This window comes from Corapipo altera, unplaced genomic scaffold (assembly GCF_003945725.1).
Source record: "Corapipo altera isolate COAL_440 unplaced genomic scaffold, ASM394572v1 57, whole genome shotgun sequence".
Lineage (NCBI taxonomy): Eukaryota > Metazoa > Chordata > Aves > Passeriformes > Pipridae > Corapipo > Corapipo altera.
Window position 1 is genome coordinate 953,979 of NW_020884905.1, and position 21,126 is coordinate 975,104.

The 21,126-nt window shown below is 37.4% G+C and overlaps 1 protein-coding gene across 3 annotated transcripts in view; it reads right to left on the reverse strand.

Annotated features, from left to right (window-relative positions):
* LOC113951057 (uncharacterized oxidoreductase ZK1290.5-like) overlaps window positions 1-21,115 on the reverse strand; it is a 45,316-nt gene extending 24,201 nt beyond the window's left edge. For all 3 annotated transcript variants that reach the window (XR_003529010.1, XR_003529009.1, XM_027651579.1), the window contains exons 1-2: window positions 20,983-21,115; window positions 5,907-6,155 (exon numbers count right to left, since the gene is read on the reverse strand). Coding sequence is in view for 1 of the 3 variants with exons in the window: in XM_027651579.1 (XP_027507380.1) it covers window positions 5,907-6,155; window positions 20,983-21,067 (334 nt within the window). In the remaining 2 variants the exon portion in view is untranslated. The remainder of the gene's footprint in view (window positions 1-5,906; window positions 6,156-20,982) is intronic.
* Window positions 21,116-21,126: the final 11 nt, after the last annotated feature.

The window sequence follows — 21,126 nt, forward strand, 5'->3', positions numbered from 1 at the left end:
AAAAATTTTAGAACAGTACAGAGTTTTGTACAGTAAGATATATTACAATTGTATGAAGAAAAAAATTATTTTGGATGTATCACAAAAATCACAAGCTAAATTTGCACTTTCCAATATTAATAACACATTAGACTTTTAAATACAATTGCTCAGGGAAGCAAATATCACTCATATGTAATGATGTGGAGCATCTGAATTTGCACCACATTTAAAGAGAAAGTTGCTTATTCTTTGCCCTTATATACATAAAATCCACTTCCAATTCCATATGCAGTCTTGTTCATCACCAATGCATGAATAATTACTTCTTCTCTAATTGCTCTGAGAAAACAACTTGTATTTATTAAAAATAAATACCAGTACATGCTAGTGGAATAAATACCAATTTCTGTGACATTTAACTGAAAACTAATACTGGGAACTAATAAAGCATTTGGTGAGGTTGTGATCAAAAGTCAGGGCTACTTAAATTCTGTTGCCAATGAAATTTCCACTGATCTATATCAGACGTAAACCCAAGGATTAGCACTAGGAACTGCTAATATCAAGTGTTCAGTTTGATCCAAAATTATATGCCATTGGTGGTACTTACTGCACAGAGACTGCCATGTTTGAATTTAAACTTTTTTGTTTGGATAAAGCAAATGTCACATGTAAGTACGTGTAAGTTACTGGTATCTGATGCCAACCTGACATAAAAATGGAATTATGTATCTTTAATTGCTGCTTGCTATGTTCTCCAAACCAGACTAGTAAGAACTGCTTAAGTATGCAGAAACACATCATTTAGCAAAAATAATCAAACTTCAGCAGAATTTCACCAAAAGCTACTTCTCCAAAAGCCTGATTATTCAGCTGGACATCACAGTTTGCAAATGCTCACAGAAATAGCTACATCATGGATTTCCATATACAGAGATGCATTGTACTCAGTCCAAGAAACTGAAGCACTCTCAGAAGAAAGACTTAACAGATTTGATAACTGAAAGATCTCTGGCCTTGGACATTGAAAAAAAAAAGCAACTCATCAGCCTTCCCTGTATTAGTGTCTTAGGCCTCTTCAGTGCAAACATGATTAGCTGTTGGTCCTTTATTTTAGAAAGGTGATGTTACCAGGTACGTGATGTCTACATCATCCTAATCCTACTATGTTTATTTTAATTTAGGGTTTTTGTTGAAATAAAAATTACTTCACATTTAGAAATATGTGCATAGGGCTAGAAAGCCTCTACTGGATCACAAAGTACAGTCCTTCTGGACTGCAAGAAGTTTTCCCCAAAGATGTGGGGCAAAGGTCCCTTATCTCATAGATAATGAGCAGAATAGTCTTTGTGCCAGTCATGGGTAAAGCATCCCCGGCACAGCCAGGATCTGCTTTCTTCTACTGCATCTGTTAGAAAACTTTCCATGATACCTGCAGGCCAACAAAAACAGTAAGCCCTGCACAAACCCAGGTCTATGATTTCATCTTTATTTGTACACACATTCACACCCTACACCCACACACACTTTCTTTTGCTTAAAATATTTCCCCTCCTGGGGGATTATGAGAACACAAACACTCTTTAATTCATTTTGGAGGCAAGAAATTAGTTTTAAATCATTTATCGAAATAGCTCAAGGTTGTAGTACTCAAGAAATGTGTAACTTAATCACTGAAGGTTTTTAAGAACAGACTACATTTTTATGTGTTGAGAATGATGAGGTTGTGCTTGGTAGCATGGGAAAAATTAAATTAACACCTTGAGATGTCCTCCAACCATATATTTTTCAAAAATAATCTTAAATTGAAAAATCCTGATTCACAGTATCAGGATGCACTTGAGAAAGAAGAAAAAAACATCCAAACATTCAATTTTTTTACTTAACACCTTTTTAAAACATCCTTTGAAGAAAATCAAGCTGCAATGGTGCAGTGGTAAGCAAAGGCCTGAAGTTGGTTTAAATGTCAAGGCACAGTGCTGCTTTCACACATACATTTAAAATAGAATGGCTTATTACTTCTTAGCGGTGTCAGCACCTACAATCAACATTCAAATGGCCCTGGAAAGTACGTTTAAAAGCCAACAGCACGTTGTTGTGAAAATAAAGTTTGCAATTCTATTGAAATTCTTAATATAATATTAAAAAAAAGTCCATATTGACTAAAACAAATGTAGTTTTGAAGAACAAGCCCTGCCTTATATCACATCTAAAAGCAAAAGAATATTTTTCAATGTTTCCCAGCTATCTTAATGCAATTATTTTCCTTCCTTTTCTCAACAGTCACCGTACTTAGTATTGACATGATGTGTTTTTCTCTTCCACTCAATCTTTCGTATTTTTTTTTGTTTTGTTCTATTGAACAAGGATCAATGTGAAAAAAAAAACAACAAAGTGTTTTGAAGCAATACAGAACATGAATTATGATAATACACCCATTCCATGTGATTCATCTATTACACTGAATATGCTGAGAGTGCATTTGTCCAGCTCCAGTTGGGGATTTGTGATAGGTCAGATTTGCCTGAATGGGACAAACTCGGAACAGTCAAAAGGAAAATAAAATTGTTTATGAATTCCGTAACCCACAAATCACATTCAAGAAGTTATTCTGGAGGTTAGATCCAAATACCAAGGAATGTATTCTACTACTGCCAAACCTGTAAGATTTGCTGCCATTTCAAACTGGTTTACTGTGTCTGCTAGTTGAGGACCACATTTAGAAAATGCAAGGAGCAGAATATCTATTACAACCACTGCCCACAAATAATACAAATTTCCAGCACATCATGGATATATAATCTACCAGTTCAAATAAAAATCCTGGAACGCTGCTCTCCTAGTACCATTTGCCTCAAAAGTGTTTATTGAAAAGGCTTCATAACACATATTTTACATGGAGTACTTTTCCTCTTAAAAAGCTGTGACTGCTTTCAACAATTCATCTGTTTCAACAGCTGACAGTCTACATACTGATAATGCACAGATTTACTAACTCCTGTGAGATTATTTCCCAGGTTTCTAATTCAGTCTGTATAGACGGACTGTGTAATCCATAAGGATCCTCAAGAAAATTAACAGGAACAGGAACAAAGAGCTGAGCTGAACATTTAGCTGCCAGGACTCCTGCAGTTTCTTCTCTCTGTAGTCTTCTGAATTACTAACTTTTCCTACAACATAAAGGTCTAACATCAAAGATTTTTATTTAGGATATTTCGGTTTTCTTTGAGAACCATGTATCTTTACAGAAATGTTGTGAACTCCCATATATTTGGTTAATATCATAGAATGAAATCAGGAAATTCTGATTTATTCCGATCATTATTTCACACTCCTATTTTACGGAAAAACTGCCAGCATTAACACATGCTTGCAACTAAAGAATTTACTTTCCTAAATAAGCTTGGGCACAAATTGCCTTTTTATTACCAGATCTCTTTTTGCCATGGATTTTAGGTCCTCTCTATGGTACAGACTGGTCAGCAGAAAAGGGACACAAAAGGCAGGTATGAATGAAAACATATCTTGACCTTATTTGTACAAGCTTATAGCCTTATATTCAAACCAATCTTCTGGATTCTAATTACTTTTGCTGGACTTGTGATAAGCCTCAATTTCCAACAGAAAGCTCTTACTGTAAGCATTCCTGAAAAAACCTGAAAGGTTTATATTTCAAGGTACTGCCTCATTTTGCTTGAAAATCCTTCCAGTAGCACCTTCCAGCTGAGTGCTTTCAGACAGGAGGTACAGGACTCCCTAAGGATGCTCTCCATGAACCCGTGAAACACCCCAGGTATTGTACCTCCTCTGAGGGTCTAGTTCCCAGCATAAACAGCACCAAAGATGGAACTCAGCCTTATCTCTCTCAGAGCAGTGCAGATCACACTGTGCTTAACAGAAACTGTGGAGTTGATACAACAGATATTAAACCCCAGTAGCCAAAACTGTTGCTCCACCTGCCATCCCATCCTTCTCATGGTGGTCACCATCCTCATATACAAATCAGTGACTTGCATGTCAAGTATTTCCAAAGCCATCACACTTCACAAACTGTCAAGTTAAAGCAAGCTGAAGCCTGCATTGATTTAGGTCACTATGGCAGACTAAGTGGTTCGGGAAGAGCTTTAGAAATCTTTCAGACATCTCCATATCAGTGGAAGCAAGGTGGGAAGATGGGTGAGGCTATTAAAAAAACAAAACAAAAATAAAAAAAGGATCAAATCTAGTATGGAGACAAATTGGACAGGCAGCTGTAATACTCCCTTAGTTTGCCTTAGTAATATGAGCAAAAGAAGTCTTGGGTTTGAACACATTTCACAAACTGAAGTTCTGTTTATGCCAATCCAAGGACTCACTCACATGATGACAGCATTAGTGCATTTCTTGCTCTCAGATATTCTTTTCCTTCTTTCAGGTATTTCTGCTTAGCAGCAAATTGTAAACTCAGTATTTGTGTGAGCACCTACTTCAATCAGCCTGAGAAAATAAAAACAATTTACAGTACTGGAAGGAATCACTGAAAAAGACTTCTTGGAAGTGAGTCAAGTTTTCCTCTCATCGACATTCAGCACCAGTACCAGAGCAAGCAGAAGAAAAAAGAAAGCAAACACAAAATAACAAGCAGAAAGCAGAGAGAAAGAATAATGTTACTTCTGAAGTTAAAGGAGATAGTCAAGGCTTGAAACTTGGTTTATGAAAGTCTCATTACAGTGACCTTCATTTGCACGGGACAGACAAAAAGAAATCTTAATTCATTTTGCATTATTCTGTACCTGTGGAGGAAGTGAAGGAATACATTTCCAGAAAGAATGAAGCCAAAGATGTGCATGCAGGTATCAGTCTTTAACAGATATAAGAGCTTTTCCCTGCTCACCTTGCAAAGTACCCAAGCAAAAAAAGCCAGTAAACATAGCACACAGCTGCCACTAATATTATATGTTACTAATTCAGCAAAATTCATACTTCACAAAAGTAGTTCACTTCCTCATTAAAGTTTGTTTATTGCTAAAATGGGGACAGGATGAGGAAAGAAACAAAATGAAGGTTTTTAGGACACTGAAAGGCAATGTTTGATGGTTAGGTCAATTGCTTCTTGAATATCAGCATAAAGATTATCTCCACCAATGTCATTATTTTAGATTATTACTTTAAATTCACCTTCCTCTACATGCACTTTCTTCTCATTGCTTCAGCTTGGGAAGAAGAAGTAAATATGTTTCTTTTTGTCAGGTATCTCCTCTGTTATGGCCTGTTGCAAAGAATTAATTGGCATCACTATGGTAGCTCTTTGCCAATCTAATAAGGGAGTACCAATATCACATTTTTTACTAAAAGTTTATGACAAGGTTAAATTTGAAAGTGCATCAGTGTTAGTTAGATTTAGTTTCAGTTTTCTAAAGTCTTGTAAATACTTCTAACATTTTCCCCAAAGTATATTGCATCAGACAGACCAAACCAAAGGCAGTATTCTGAATTTCAAAATTAACAGACCTACAAATGAAGTTTTAGAAAGGACTCTCACTCCTCAAGAAAAAGAAAACAGACCGCAGAAGAAAACAGGCATTTTTGTCACCCTGTTGCCAATATATTATTGTAAAGTTTATGAATCCTTGTTATGTATGTTTTGGGTGTTTTTAGCAAAATATATAAAACTCATGTAGTTGTTCCTCAAGGAATTTAACAATGAGATATACCTTTACAAAATATACCTTGGGCTGTTTCAAAACTTTTGCAACAAGAAAAAACTCTGTGCTCTCAATTGTATGCATGTGAACTTTGTAGAGAACAAACAGAACAAGAAACCTGCAAATGTGTAAATAAAAGCAGAATTTGGTTTCTGTGATCTATTTTTTCAGGAATTCATTCATCTTTGTGAGTACTCACATGGAAGGCACAATAAATGAGCTATATGTAAACATTCATACCAAGATATTCAACGCCAAGTCTTTCACATGACTCCAAGCAGGCCTTTTTTGTGTTTTCATAGCCGTAATCACTATGCCAGAGTTTGGTAGTTATCCAGAGATCCTCTCGCTTCACGTCACTCTCTTTGATGGCCTTTTGGAGGAGAGGTTCACAGCCGTATCTTTTTGCTGTGTCAATGTGACGAATGCCACATTTTTGTAATGCATGGACCACTGCACTGTGGGAATAGCCACCTTGGTGGGAAGTACCTAAACAAACAAAAGCAGAAGTGAATTGTCAGCAGTGAGTTATGAGGGACATATTTTATCATTCCTCTTAATTTTTGCTTCTTTTTTTTTTTTAATATATTGTCACAGATGCTTCTTATTCAATTTTCATTTCCCAACAGTAAAAAAAAAAAAAAAAAAGTGAACTGACAGATCTCTAAGCTGGGAAAATACATGAAGTGGGAGAATGTTGATGTCTATCAGAAAAAACTCCATCAAAAACAACAGCATTTAACTGTAAAGAAGTAATTTAAGGAGTTGGGCTGAAAATCATCCAGAGAAAACACACATTGTGGGAAATTAGTATATGTCACTTAATGCTCACACAGAAGCGTAACATTTACAGATGAAAATATTAAAAAAAACCCAAACAACTTTAAAAACAATTTACTTTATGAAAAGCATATCCTGAGACCTTTACTCTGTTGAACTCCTGGTAGCTTCAAGTTATTATTGCATTGTACAATCCCAGACCAGGCCATACTGCAGGTGCGATTCGCATAATGTCAAACTCAGCAGTAATCAAAACAATGGAATGCGACACAAGAGTTACAGAATGCAGGGAGTTTCAGCAACAAAGTGCTGTTACTGTCATTGTGTAGGTATTCACTGGACGTGTATTTTGCATGTCAAGGGGACGGAAGGAGGAGGAGACTTAGCAGGAAAAGCAACCAGCAGGAGGACTGTCAGATAAAGAACTGGTTGAAAGCAAGGAGATGATGTTTCTCCTTACACTTTCCTGTTAGTTGTTTTTCCTGCCGTGAGCCCCTCACCCATTCACCCTCACTCACACACTTCCCACAAACAGTATTTTCTACAGTTTGTTGGAGGAAATGCTCAGTCAGTTCCAGTCAGCTACCACAGTCACCTCCTTCCAAGTTGATTATTGGTACTTAAAGGCCAGAGTGCCACAAACAATAGTTGGCACGAAAATGGCTCCATCACTGCCTTCAAAAGGGCCCTGAAAAGTTGACCACAACAGGGTCTGCTGAATCTAAATAAATAAAGGACTTCAGGTTTGTATCTGCTCTCAACTTTCTCTTTCCCTCCAAACATAGTATTTATTTCTACACTGAACCCTATCTCCATGTTAGGCAATTAACACATGCAAATGGCCACCCAGCCTGGCAGGAAAAGGACACAAATGCAACCACCTCAGGTTCTTTTTAGAGAGCCTCCCTCACCTGAACTGGGGAGAGAATGCTCGTAGGAGGCTGCAGACCTTTCTTACACAGGTTTAATAGTGCATGCAAGAATGACAACTTATGAAAGTCCCACTTGCATGTAAGGCAAGCCAGGTTCTCCTAAATGCTTATCATTTTTGCTCATTCATAAGCTTAGAAGGAAAACCAATGAGTCTTGCTCAACACTCCAAGTCATATAAACTGAGATGTAATATGGTCTGATATCACACCCCTACACCTGAGGATCATGAAATTCTGCTGATCACAATGGGACAATTTCCACTTTAAGACAGACAAAATGTGGAATAGTGAATTCTTGACTTATCTGTGTGGATTTTAAAGTGATGAAATTCTACATTCCTACAATTTTGACATGCATATTATAAGTAATTTACCTTCCAAATGCAAACGAAGTTTCAATGTTTGAAAAGACAAAACTTAAAATCTATTTTTTCCATAGCCACTAATTACAATCACTAACTGGCTTAATTTCCAAGCTAACCAGAAATAGATGTCTCTGTAACTTGTTTTACATGAAAATAAGTCAAGCTAAGTGAACTTATATTTTCAAAATAGCTATTTCAAAATCTTCATGAATGTTTTAAGAATTTTAGGTGACTGCAACGCTACTACATTGCAATTATGGGCAAAGAATAGATAGGCAATTTTACACCATTCAAACCCTAAAGTAATTTTATTAAAGTATTATATAACTAGCACAGAAAAATTACTATACTTTTTCAAAACAAACGGTTCACTTTTCATATGATGGTATTGGTACAAAATAAATGAGGTTGTAACTATTGTGTCTGTTTCTGGCTGAATGGACATTTCTAAGCACAGAATGAATGGAGTTCATTTAGAGGTCTTGCAAATGGACTCAGACTCCTTTCATGCATAATGGATTTCAGTAAGAACATTTAGGACAAACAACTTTTTTTTTTTTTTGGTTTAACTCTTTAAGTTAAAGGGAGAGAGTGGAAAAGAAAGAAAATTCAGAATAATTGTGTTGTTGTACCCCATTCAGTGATGGCATGCCCACTTGTTACACAGGAAATAAAGACAGTAAGATCAGTCCAAAGGGAATTATTTCAATTTCTGTGCCTAAAAATGAACTACAGCAGTCCTGGGGCACTAAACAGTAATTAAAAGAAAGCTTAACAGTTATTTATATAACCACTTTGCAAGCCAACTTAATCATAAATAACAGGTTGATAAGTTAGTTATGTTACTAACATAATGGCTTCTAGACTTTAGAAATTATAGTTTTCTTATGTTTACTCATGATTAAGTATGTTACATTACACAGATGCAGAAGGATGACAAAAGAAGGTGGAGTGGCTGAAATTTCTATTTTTTTCTAATATTAGAAATCCAAACTTACTTGACATTACCATTCTCACATGGTTGGGATGACCTTTTGTTCACAGAGATATAATTCACACTGCACATGTATATTTAAAGACAAAATCCAATCTTGCATTTAAAACTAATATGAACCAGCACCCATTCCATCCCCTTACTGTTTCCAAAAATATTTTATTAATAATTTTTTTTCCCCAGAATTCTCTGGTTAAAAACAGGAATTCCTTTAAGAAATAATGTCAGATATAAATAGATCTGGAAAAGCTCCCTACTTCTTAGCTAGTATTTTAACTTGTTTTCCTCGGAAATAGCACTGTTCTCTCACTGACTGAACAAGCTAAATTTGACAGATCCGAAGATGTCCAAGATAATTACATTCTACAGATTTTGTGAAAATTGGTGGTTATGAGGGACGAAGATACTGCAGTGAAAATACGGATAGGTCAAAGGACACAAATCCATTGAAAACTAGGCTTAATTAGTTACATTGTTATTTTGCCACAGTTATCATTTTCTTGGTATGCTGAAGAAGGTTGCTATCAAAACTGGGGTGAGAAACATGCTCTGACAACCCATAAAAAGTTCCAAAGATTATTAGGAAGGCATAATCCTGTTCACAATGCAGTTGCTACAGGGAAAAAACCCCAGCACCCCAATCAGCAACAGCTCCCCCAAATCCTCAAAAATACAAAACCAACATCTCCCCCCTTGAACCCACTAAAAATGCAAAACAACTGACAAACCAAAATGCTACCCCCCTGCTCCAGATTTAGGCACTATCTCAGCGGACTGTCAGCCTCATTAAACTTTCTGTTCTCCTTCACGGAAGCTGCAGAACTACAGACAGAGATCCAAAGCACCAGCAGTTTTTCAAAAGAGAACCAGGACCTACTTTTCCTCCCTGCTTTCTCCCTTCCTTTGTGGAGAAGGGTGTCTTCATGTTCTTTGTGAAGTGTGAAACAATTATTTATCTGAAAATACAAAGATGTTCTGTGACATGAATAACTTTGGCTACTTGAATTCAGTGGGATAACATCAGAAAAGTTCCTGTTAGTGAAACCACAGCCAGAATATTTAGAGGTTGCATCAGAGATTAATGACCTTCTGACATCAGTACCCGGTACTAAATTAAAACAGTTGACAAACAAAACACCTGCAAAAATGTCCATTCCTTTCCTGATTTATCTCTAAGTATTCACTTAAGAAAATAACTCTCAAAAGCAAAAGCTCAAACATCCTTTTATCAATGTTTAGACACTCATTGTGGATATATGGTACTGTATACCATAACAGGCTTGAAATTCCTGGTGCTATTAGTTTTATTTTTACTATATCAACAGAAACAAATAAGAATATATTAAATTTTTTGCTGTCGATATGGTTTCATTTCCTAATTACCTTATGAGCAAATTAAATGATTAAACATAAAATGTTGACTATACATAGTGCAAATGAACATATAACACATTTCAAGGTTTATTGCTAATCCATTCACAAACCCACATGCCTCTTCTGTGGAATGGCTCAAGGACAGAGAATCCTTACTTGCTGTCCTTGCTGTCTGTCTTATATCCTCCTCCTCATTCTGTATTCATATGATCCTCTGACAAGCTCATTTGGATTGTCAAACGGCAAAACAAAAAAGTACAGTTTCAGGGTTATTCGTGAACCTGAATGACTTCTCAGAGGGGTAAAGCCACTAAATTTCACAAAAAAACCCCTTTAGCAGTAGCAGTTAAATAATTTGATCTAACAAGTGCTTTTATTAAAATTAAAACTAAAATAAAATCACAGTTGTCTTCAAGCCAACCAACAAATGATCAGAAAGACCTTCTCCATGAACTTGTCTCCTGGAGCCTTTCTATTATGTTCCCCAATGCCATCCCTAGAGCTGCTCTAAGCCAGGCAGATAATGTCACACTAACTTTCTATAACCACAGCACTACGACCCAAGTATTCTTACTGCATATTTTGGTATAGTTTTATCTTAATGGGGTCAGTTACTCTGAAAATCCTATTTAGCATCACATGACAATGTATTCATAGCATCTCCTCTCTTCTACAGTGTAGGGTTTTCCTCTGTAGCAGGTGAAATCAAAGTCAACCTCACTGTGAAGCTACTATTATACTCCACAATTTTCATAAGGTGACTAGAGAGTATTTCAAGTTATGGGTTCCAAATTTAATCACAATTAATTTTACAAAATAATTTGGATAATTTATTCAGAGTCCAAGACTGGCACCCAATGTGTGTATAAAACAGGGTAGCTGCCCTTGAGGGAATGCAGCCTACAGAGACAATAGGCTTTTGGAAGAACTGGTAGAACAACATCAATGATCAGAGGAAGGCACTGAGCAGACTCACACTATATAACCGACGGTTCTATAATTGGTCAGAACTAAAGCAGCACACAGGTTTATCTGAAACTTGGTCATTTAAGACACATTTCTCTTGTCTCTGTAAAAGTTATCTGGATTATGGCTATTTTATATATTTTAGTGTAAAAGTTTTACTTCAGCAACGTTTCTCACTCTTTTTGTTTTTCTGTTTGCTAAATATGATCAATTGCTTAGTGCAAAGGTGTCACTCTGGGACTGTTTTTCCCCTGTGCAACTCAGAATACACTCACAGAACTCAATAACACGAGCAAAAAACAAGTAGGCAAGCATCATTTTAAACTCTGGAATTCTACTCAGGCAAGTCTTCACAGGCACCAAGAAACAAAATGCAGGAAAATACAGTGTTGCCGCAAGGCAAAAGGGTAGGAGAGAGCCATTACGTGTTTATTATGTATCCAGGGAAAGGGAAGCCAGAATTGCTAGTTTTCTCTCTTCCTGAGAGGAAGGAAGAAATGGCAATGAGCCATTGTTGACAGAAGCACTCTATTCCCTCCATCTCATAGGGGCTCTGACTGTAAGAGATATTAAGATCATCTACTGTAAAATGACCACACATTTCTGTTCACTGACCTACCATTTACCTAGACAGAACCTTAGAAAAGAAGGCAGGTGTAAGAGCAACTTCTCAGAATGTGTCTCATGAGAATCCCAGAAAGTCTGCAAGTAGTGTCCAACATCAGCGAGATGCTACCGCTCTGATATGGCACCAATCCACTGATGTACTTCTGGCAGCACAAATACACTATCACCCAAAAAATGCAAATATTTTCTTCAGTGGGAGTAAAGAGATTTCCATTGGAAAAGTGCCAGCTATTTAAATTATTCAGCAGTAGTATATGAATATTTTAATCATGCAGAACTTATCAATAAAATCTGGAAAGAGACCTATACATTTGAAAGGCAATTATGAATGTGTAATTCATGTAGAAATTTCATAAGCAGAGCAGCAGCACACATTTATTTAAATGCCTTTACAGACAGACTGCCAAATCTTGGAGCCTTTTCTTTCACTCCACACTTTCCCACCACCGTGAGAACTATTTCTCATTAACAACCAAATTGGTTTCAGATGCTCTGCTATAAGATGTTACCTTAGAAACCATTTGGTAAAAGACTGTGGCTTCCTTCCATAGAAATCTCAAGCAGTGAAAAGGCAGATTTTCTGGCATAAATCAAATCCAATTTCTAGGGTTCACTAAACCTTTTCTCCTCAGAATAATGTTTTGTGACTAGATCTTAGCAGTTAATAGTGCACGAAGAATTGCTGGTGTGAACCAGTTTTAAATTATTTTCATTCTATTTCCTTTGTTAACTCAATTGAAATTACTTCCAGTACTTACCATACCACGATAGAACTTTTAACTTCATAACTAATAAGGATATTTACTAGGTACAGCAAATAAACAGACTGAACAAAAATTTTATTTTCCTCCCCCTTAAAACATGTCCTTAACCTACTCTATCTGATGCGGATGACATTAATTGATTAACAAAATTAGACATTTGGAAATACTTCACAATAAATGAGACAGACCTGTGACATTTTTTTCCTCTTCTAAACAACTTTCACAAAAAAGAACGATAAAAAGAAAAAAAAATTAAGCGCATACTCTGTACTTAAGTAGAACATTACCATAATCACTCCTGCTGTTGACTTAAAAAAGTTATGTAAATAATTTATGATTAAGCATAACCAACCTAAAGTTATGTAAAGAGACAGCAAATTTAAGAAGTGCAGTTGAACATGAGACCAGTAATTCAAAACTGCTTAAAATATTGTAAAGATAATATTATAGGAAAAATTATAAAAAGAGCTGTGATTTATAGTGACATAGCTTTACACAATGAAAATGCACATACAGTAATTATCATTGTAAGATCCTAATTCAAGACAACGTTCAAGCTGATGGCTAATTTTTGACATAACCGTGCCCTTTGTTCAGAGTGCAGAGCAAGTGCAATTGTGAACCACGACAGATCCTACTTCTGCACTGTCATGTGACACTGTGAGGTCTGAGACTTGCCATGTCCCACTGCTGAGTTCCAAGGACAGGAACAATCCAGACACCCTTAGTGCAAACTAAAGCTGAACAATAAAGAATGTTTCTGATCAAACGCTAACTTTTCTCCACATCATCTAAGAATTTAAAATGCATGTTCTCCAGGTTTCCAAGACAAAACCATCTCCTGTAGCCCCTCCTCTCACATTGCACATTCAGCCTTAGAACATTAAGCATTAGAATGCACCGCACTTCCATTCAGGCATTAACAGTGAGAAACAGACCTCACAGTTACTAAACTGCTGTAAAGCCACAAAGATGCCTTTCCTTTCTCTCTCCCTTCTCCCCCCATAATGAGGATTTTGTATCATTCTCAGTGCTGGAGGTACTTTGCATACATATTAGAACTGAAGTAAGTTAAGGAATTAGCACCTCCATTCTCCCCATTTCGAAGCACGAGGAACTACAGCAATTCAGGTTACAGCAGCATGTGACATCACCATTCAATGCTGCCAAAACTATGCTAGTGAACTCTGGCAAAGAAAAAAGGTATGAAGACTAAAATCTGCTACATGAAGGTTGAAATATAAAGTGTAGCTTTCTTTTTTCACCCCTCAAAGTTTAGTGTAATTTTTCTACACTACAGAAACATAGTTAAAGACAGAAGTTCTATACACTGGAGCTTGCTTCTCTGCTAATTTCAAACTGCTTACAAATCATTTGTCCTTCTCATGGATGATTAAGTTTGCAACATTTAAAAGTATTAATAGCAACAGAAAAGTTAAAAGCATACACATGAAGTGCCTCTGCTTATACTGATAAAAGCTTTAATTATTAAACATCGATAGAAACCTAAACTGGTTTATTACTTAGATTTAATGAAGGACATTTAAAATTCATCTGTATCATATCACCAACAGGGTGATTATCAAAAAGAATTCAGCCTGAGAAAGAAGCTATTTTTCTGCTACGAAATCATGGTTCATATGCCAGAATATAAATAAAATCCCCAGCAAAAATACGAAAACCTAACCTCCCAGATTTGTAGGTGCACAAAGAGAGTAGAGACAGAGCAGCAGTTTCCCCCAGGAAAAAAATATTTCTGTACTGTGTACACTGTGATATAAGCAAAAGTTGGCTCAGATTGCCCCAGATGCATTTATGAGTACACTTTAAAACAACATTTGTACAGCATTTAGTCATTTCTTAGGAATATAACAGCACCAGGCTGGAAGTAGGTAAGTTCAAAGAAAGCAAGGAAGGTAGGAGGTCACCAGGTTTAGTCAGGTTGGGAGAGGATAATGCTTTGTCCCACTGCCTACAAAACCACAGCTGCCTGGGCTATGGCCACATTTTGTCCAGGACAGAAGTTAAATATCTGGAGGCCCTCAAAGCTCAAGTACAACTTCTCAAGGTCAGATCTACTGAAACAGTGGGTGAATTGAGACAGAAAGATTTATAGAGGTGGCATTTTGTTCATCACAAGAGGCTATTAAGGCAACTTGGTAACCATGGGTGAGAAGCAAAGCCCCGACAGAATAAAAAATAAATGGTTGAGACATAAAACAAAGGGAAGAAATAAACAGCCAATTCTTATTAGGGGATAAGATTAATAGGGGGGAGTGCCATAGGTCTTGGTATCAGGACCACTGTTCCATAAATTTCCTTAAGAACCAAAGCCATGAAGAAACAAGAACCATGAATTAAAAAAAGGCAGTAACAGTAGAAAATGACAAGTAGTGAAGCCTTGACTCGGTTGCCATTGAATTGAAAAGCAAAATCTTGTTTTATTCCAGTCCCAGCAGGACTGGGTCTTTTTTGACCACAGCTAAGTTTAAGAATGATTATGAGCAACTCTAGGATTAAGAAGCAGGTAACTGGATTACTAATACATAATGGAAGGGAATGTTAAAATACTTCCATTCAGCATTATGATTTAAGTTATATGTAGCATTTTCACTAAAAAAAACCCAACACAACCTGATACAATGGAATTGGAGCAATCTGATTCTTTGCTGTTCTCCAAGGAAGTCCCACGTGCTGTGAAAAGAACTGGGAACAATACAAGGAATCCTGAGTGGTTGCAATACAAATGATATGTCTTAATGCAAGCAGCAAAGTAAAAATCAGGAAAATCTTACTTTTAAGATATATTTACTTAGATAAAGGTACAGTGGAGTATCAGGAATATTATCTGTGGAACACCCTGAAGTGAGGACAGAGATATTTTAATAGTTTCCTTGACTGTGGAGGGATTCTTTGTGTGTTTGTGTGTATTACTTTAACATCTTAGTAGTGCAACATACTGACAAATGCAGTAAAAAAGCAATTTAAGCAAGCTACTAGTGCTGGAAGTTAATCAACATCACATTATTTATTGAACTGATTTTTATTCTTCCCAGGCTTTGGCTGTTTGACAAGAAGCTGCTTAGAGCAGTACCTGACTGCTTTCCCAGCTACAGCACCTAGCATAATGACACTGGCCATTCTTGAATGGCCCTCTGTAAAGAACATTATTACTACTAATAAAATACTCACTGTGTGTGTCATGGGTAAGACACAATGAGTATAAAGACTTGATTATTTCATTTAGTTTAACTGCCTGTCCTGATGCCCTCTCCCAAGCAAGCGTGCAATTAATTTTATACTTTAATAGGAGGGGATCATTAGAGAACTTTTTGTCTCATCAAGTTGTTATTAATTCTAGCTGCTCCAAGGATTACATAGAAAGCAACTTTACAAAAAAACAGCCTGTGAATTTTTAGTATCACCAGCACATTTGGTCAAATAGCAATCACTAACTATTTGACCAACTCACCTGAATTTAATTACTACTGTCTCTAATAAAACAACAAACAAACAAAAACACACCAAAAAACCCCTCTTCTAATGGGAATATAACTACCATACCAAGGGCACGAAGAGAGTTTCAGAAAAAAAGTGCCTAAACAAGCCTTAAGAGACATCAACCACTCAGCATATGACCTTGAAAAAGCTTCCTAATATTTCAGTTACAGGAAGAAAAGCCCTTGTGCTACTGAATTATAATCAAATTCTTTAAATGGTAGCATTTTCAACCCTCAGACTTTTAACAAAAAAAAAAAAAAAAAGGGACAACTTTCTAAGTGGGGGCTTCCTGCTTAGCAGCAGTAAGCATGTAAGCGTGAACAATTCAAATTGTATTCATTTTTTTCCAAAGCCTGATGGGGATGATACTGTGAGCACCATTTTTGAGGACACTGCTTTAGAGAAGCACCAAGTATCCTGCAGTTAAGACAATGTAAGAATATGTAGTTTTCTACTATTGTACAAAGGCTCGCCAAGTACCTGATTCTAAGATACATGTAGCTCCTATGAAAAAGTGTAACTACATCAACTTCAAAGCAGCGTCACATTTTATATCAGTTATTTGCCTATATTTCTAAAACACTAATAAAGCCTTAAAAATATGGAAAGAAATCATAGCTATCTTATTAGCAAGATAGTGAATACATCCTTTTACTAAAGCAATCTAAAGCCATTATGAGCTAATGTACTCTCTGGGGCATAGTTTGACACCATACAAATATTAGGGCCAAAATGCCAATTCATTTTAGGCTTGTGCCTACCCCAGTTTAAAGTAGCCTTTGTAATGAAAATTGACCATAAACTTGCCTGACTCTCTGCACATGAATAATATGGGCTAACGCAAATGTTTAGAATTAAACCATGAGAAACAAACTTATCAACAGTTTTTATAACCATGCAATAAACAAGATGCAGATTATTTTTATTTTTTAATTAAAACTTTAGCTATACAACATATTTCTAACACAAAGGTGGGTTGTCTCATAATTGTTTGGTATCTCAGGAAAGTCAGCTTGTTTTATCATTGCTAGTAGACTTGTCTTTCTGCTGGACACAAGACAGATAAGACACAATATGAATATGCATCAAAGTAAATATGGAATTTTGGATATACAGAATTCGGCATGTTATTCCAAGTAACCCTTCAGACAGAACATAACTTTTGCATGCTCCATGGCCTTCTCTGAAGTAAAAATTCATCTTTCTCATAGGAGATTTCAATGGAAATGGATCCTCCTCAGTAAGAACAGTTTATGTAAGAGAGCGCAGAGCCCCAGAAAGAGAACAGTAACCTACTGAAAGACCACTTAACCTCCTTCCTCTCGTCTCCCCTTCTGCATCAAACCATGACCAACTTACTGAACTTCTCCTACACAAATCTGGAAGCCAAAGCAGCTGTGACATGGAAAGCCATTTAAAAAAAGGAAACCCAACTAAAAAAACACCACCACAAACACCTTTTGATAACTGAAGCTTGAACAGAAAGAACAGGTATTTTTGGCAGAATGCCATCCTAGGCTGCTGTTGCACTCTCTTGAGTAACATGTTCTGGCCAAGAAGCATGTTACCTGTCCCCTACTTCAGCTCCCAGCTACTACAAAAGGGGATTCATCACTTGGAAATAACTTGCATACCTGTCTGAGCTGCCTTTCAGTCGACACAACCAGATAGCTGAAACCATCTTAACAGCATATTTCTCTCTCTGAAACTTTTAGAAAGATGATCTAGCAATGGAGGCAACATACATATCTATGAAAGTTGTCCTTGAGGGAACACATAACAATTATGTCTGCATGTTTAGAGGGATAAGAAACGACAACCAAACAAATTTCAAATCCTGCAGAAAACAGCCTTGCAGAAAACGCATTCTATATGAATAAAGTTCTTCTCTACTTTGTAGCCAAGTTTCTGCGCTGTAAACATTAATCAGTAAGCTTGGAACAAAAATAAATCATTATTATGGAAAATAATAGTGAAGTGAGAACACCCACTTAAAGATCCCATTATATTAGGCTGCATATCATGGTACTTATAGCTTGACCACAAATGCGAGGGTGGCGAATCTTTAACTTGTTTTCCTCCCTTCTTTTCTAAAATTCTCAGTGTTTTGAAGCATGTATAAGGATTTCTTAAAACGACCTGTTTGATTCCTATCTATTACAAGATCCTCCAAGATCTGCAGAATATATAAAGCAATATGACAAGTGTTACCACAGCAAGACAAGAATACATAGGTGAAGTCAAGGAATCAAATCCTGCTGGTCATGACACCACCACCACTGTAAGTCAAGAGCAGCTCCTTCAAAGCCATATCTGACAGAAATTACTGGGTCAGAAAAATTCAGACTTGATTCTCTTGTATGCCACTATCCATTTACTGCAGTTTGAATTCAGGCCTAACAACAGACAACTCAGGGCTTACCAAGACGGCGAAAGGACAGAGAGCAGCAGCTTTTGCGTGCAGAGTACAAAGGAGTCTTTCTGCCTGGCTACTTTCTACTCAGTTTATTCTTCCCATAACCTAAGAAATATCACAACCTCCAACAAAAAAAAAAGAATCTATTCTGTATATAGTCTGAAACACCATTCAGCATATACTGAAACAATGGACAGAAAAGAACCAAGTCCATTCTCTACTATTTATGTTTTCTTTAATTTTGTAAAAAATCCCCAAGTGAACTAAAGTGGCAAAAAGTGTTACGGGTTAAAAGAAGCAACCAAACAACTCCTCAAAAAAACCCAACCAACCAACCAAACAGTAAAATGAAAAAAACAGCAATTTTGAACAACACAGGCCCTTTTGCTCACTACATAATGACTGTGTAAGGGACAGCTGCATCAAGTATTCTTAAGATTAACAGATACTAAAATATTAAATTCATACACTGGGTAAACACATAGCACGTGTTTATGCATGCACAAAAACACACAGTAAAAGCAGTTAACAACATTTTGCAGACTTCCAAATTCTTTTCTTTTTTTCATCTTTGGCTGATGATGGTGAATTGCTCAGACGTTTTGTTATGTGCAGCTCAAATAACTTTGGGTACTTCGAAACGAGCATTACAAGCTTTATCTGCTTAGCCTTTCTGGATAAAAACCCAGCCCTATTAAAATCAAAGACCAACTCCTATTGACTTAAGTGGCTTAATTCACTCCAAAATCCACAGCTCTAATTTTGCCTTCCTTCATACTAATGAAAATCCTAAATAATTGCTCTGAAGTCAGTTCACATCCATAGGATAAAGACAAAAAGAGCAGAAGGGCAATTCTATTTTATAGCTTAGCTCCACACTTGTGTGACTGATTAACTCCAGTGTCACAAAGAACACCAGTGCCTTTGATTTGTATGTTTATGTAAAAAACTGGAAAATCTGGGATACTGAATTTACCCATGATAAAATGGCATCATGAAAGACTAACTTGGAAGGGTATTCATGTTTTAGAATATGTTATGAATCAAAGAGACTTCTGGATAGAGTCTTAAGAAGAGAAAGAAAGAGAGGCTCAAATACTGTTCCAAATAGGAGGTTTTAACCAAGAGATAAATTAACTCCTCACAAGACATAAAAATTAATGTCAACTATATAAAAAGACAGTTATTCAAAGAAACACAGAATGCTCTGGCCAAGTGTGCAATGGTCATTGGTGTGTGAATGGTCCATGTTTGCCTCTCTGTGGCACACCTTCCAGGCACTCTGCTACAGCTCCTGTTTTGGGAGAGTTCACAGTCTCTTTATCTGCTGTGCTACAGCATGGGCAGGGCTCTGGCACCACAGAATTAGTTATTAACCCTCCCCTGCTCACATGGCCCTATGCTGACTTGGAAAATTTAATAGTTTGACTCTTTTGAACAATTAGCAAATCTACTAATTAGATGAATTTGTAATTCAGGATAGTATAAACCTGACATTCCTATATACAACTAAAAGGAGCATTCTGCTGCAAGCCAACCTTGGGTTTATACCACATTTTGCTTGTTGAGGGGGTGGGGGAGGGAAGAGAAAAAACCCCAACTTTCAAATTTCGAATGTTTTCATACCTAAGTTCTCATTGCAGGATTGTATTCTGGTTAGCACATAGCCTTCTTTTCCTAGGACTAAATGCAATAGCTTTCCTGAACTAGCGTTAATTCAGACAACTAACGTGGTATTAAAATGACTTTTCATTTTTTCCCCATGTTTACATTTCAGAAAATGAATTCTTGAAGAATTTCTCACTAAACAACTGATGATAAAATTAGATGTAAATTATAAATAAGTTAATTCTCTTTTGTATTTTCATATTTCCAGGCATATTTTTTCTCCTAAAAAAATATTAAAAATGTCATACACATTTGCATGAGCAACAACCAAAACCACACATTTGTTAAGTTTCAGTATAATGTCATCAAACCTTAGTTTGCAATAAGGAAAAGAAATAATAATAAAAAGTAAAAATAATCACACCCCATATTCTGATACACTGCCAGGGTTTAACAGCATTTTAATTCTTCAGCACACACAGGCCAAGTGCTGCTACAACCACAAGGCACAGGCTCTGTGCCTCTCATGAGTCGAGATTCCTACGCTGTTTCTCAGCTGCAACAGGTGCAGTAAGATTAACCCTGGCTTGAATGACTGCACTAAAGAAAAGTCTGCTCCCAAACCTCGTAAGAAAACACACCCAAAACACCAAACCGCGGCACAACGCCCCGGAGCAGGCGGGAGGGGAGGGGAGGGCTGCTGTCCCCGCAGCACAGCACCCGTGTCCCAGCACGCCTTGCTGCTCCCATTCAGCAGGAGCACGAAGCTCCACCGGGCAATAAAAGGGCTTTCGGAGGAGCACCGGGCCTGCCCGGCTCGGCACGGGCAGCTCGGCAGGAGGCTCAGCCCGGGCTGCCCCGAGGCGAGCCCAGCTGCGGGCCAAGGGCAGCGCCGAACCTGCCGGGCCGGCCGGGCCCCGCGGTGACCCCCGCCCGCTCACAACGCCCCTGGTAGGGAGGCGGGTTCGGCCGGGCCCGCCGCCACTTACCGAGCCCCAGCACCGGGATGCTGCGGCCGCTGGCGAGCGGCACCGTACGACCGCCGCCTGGCCTGGGCCTGCCCGCCGCTGCCATGGCCCGGGACTACAGCTCCCGGCGGCCCCTGCGCCCGCGCCGGGGATAGCCGGGAGCCA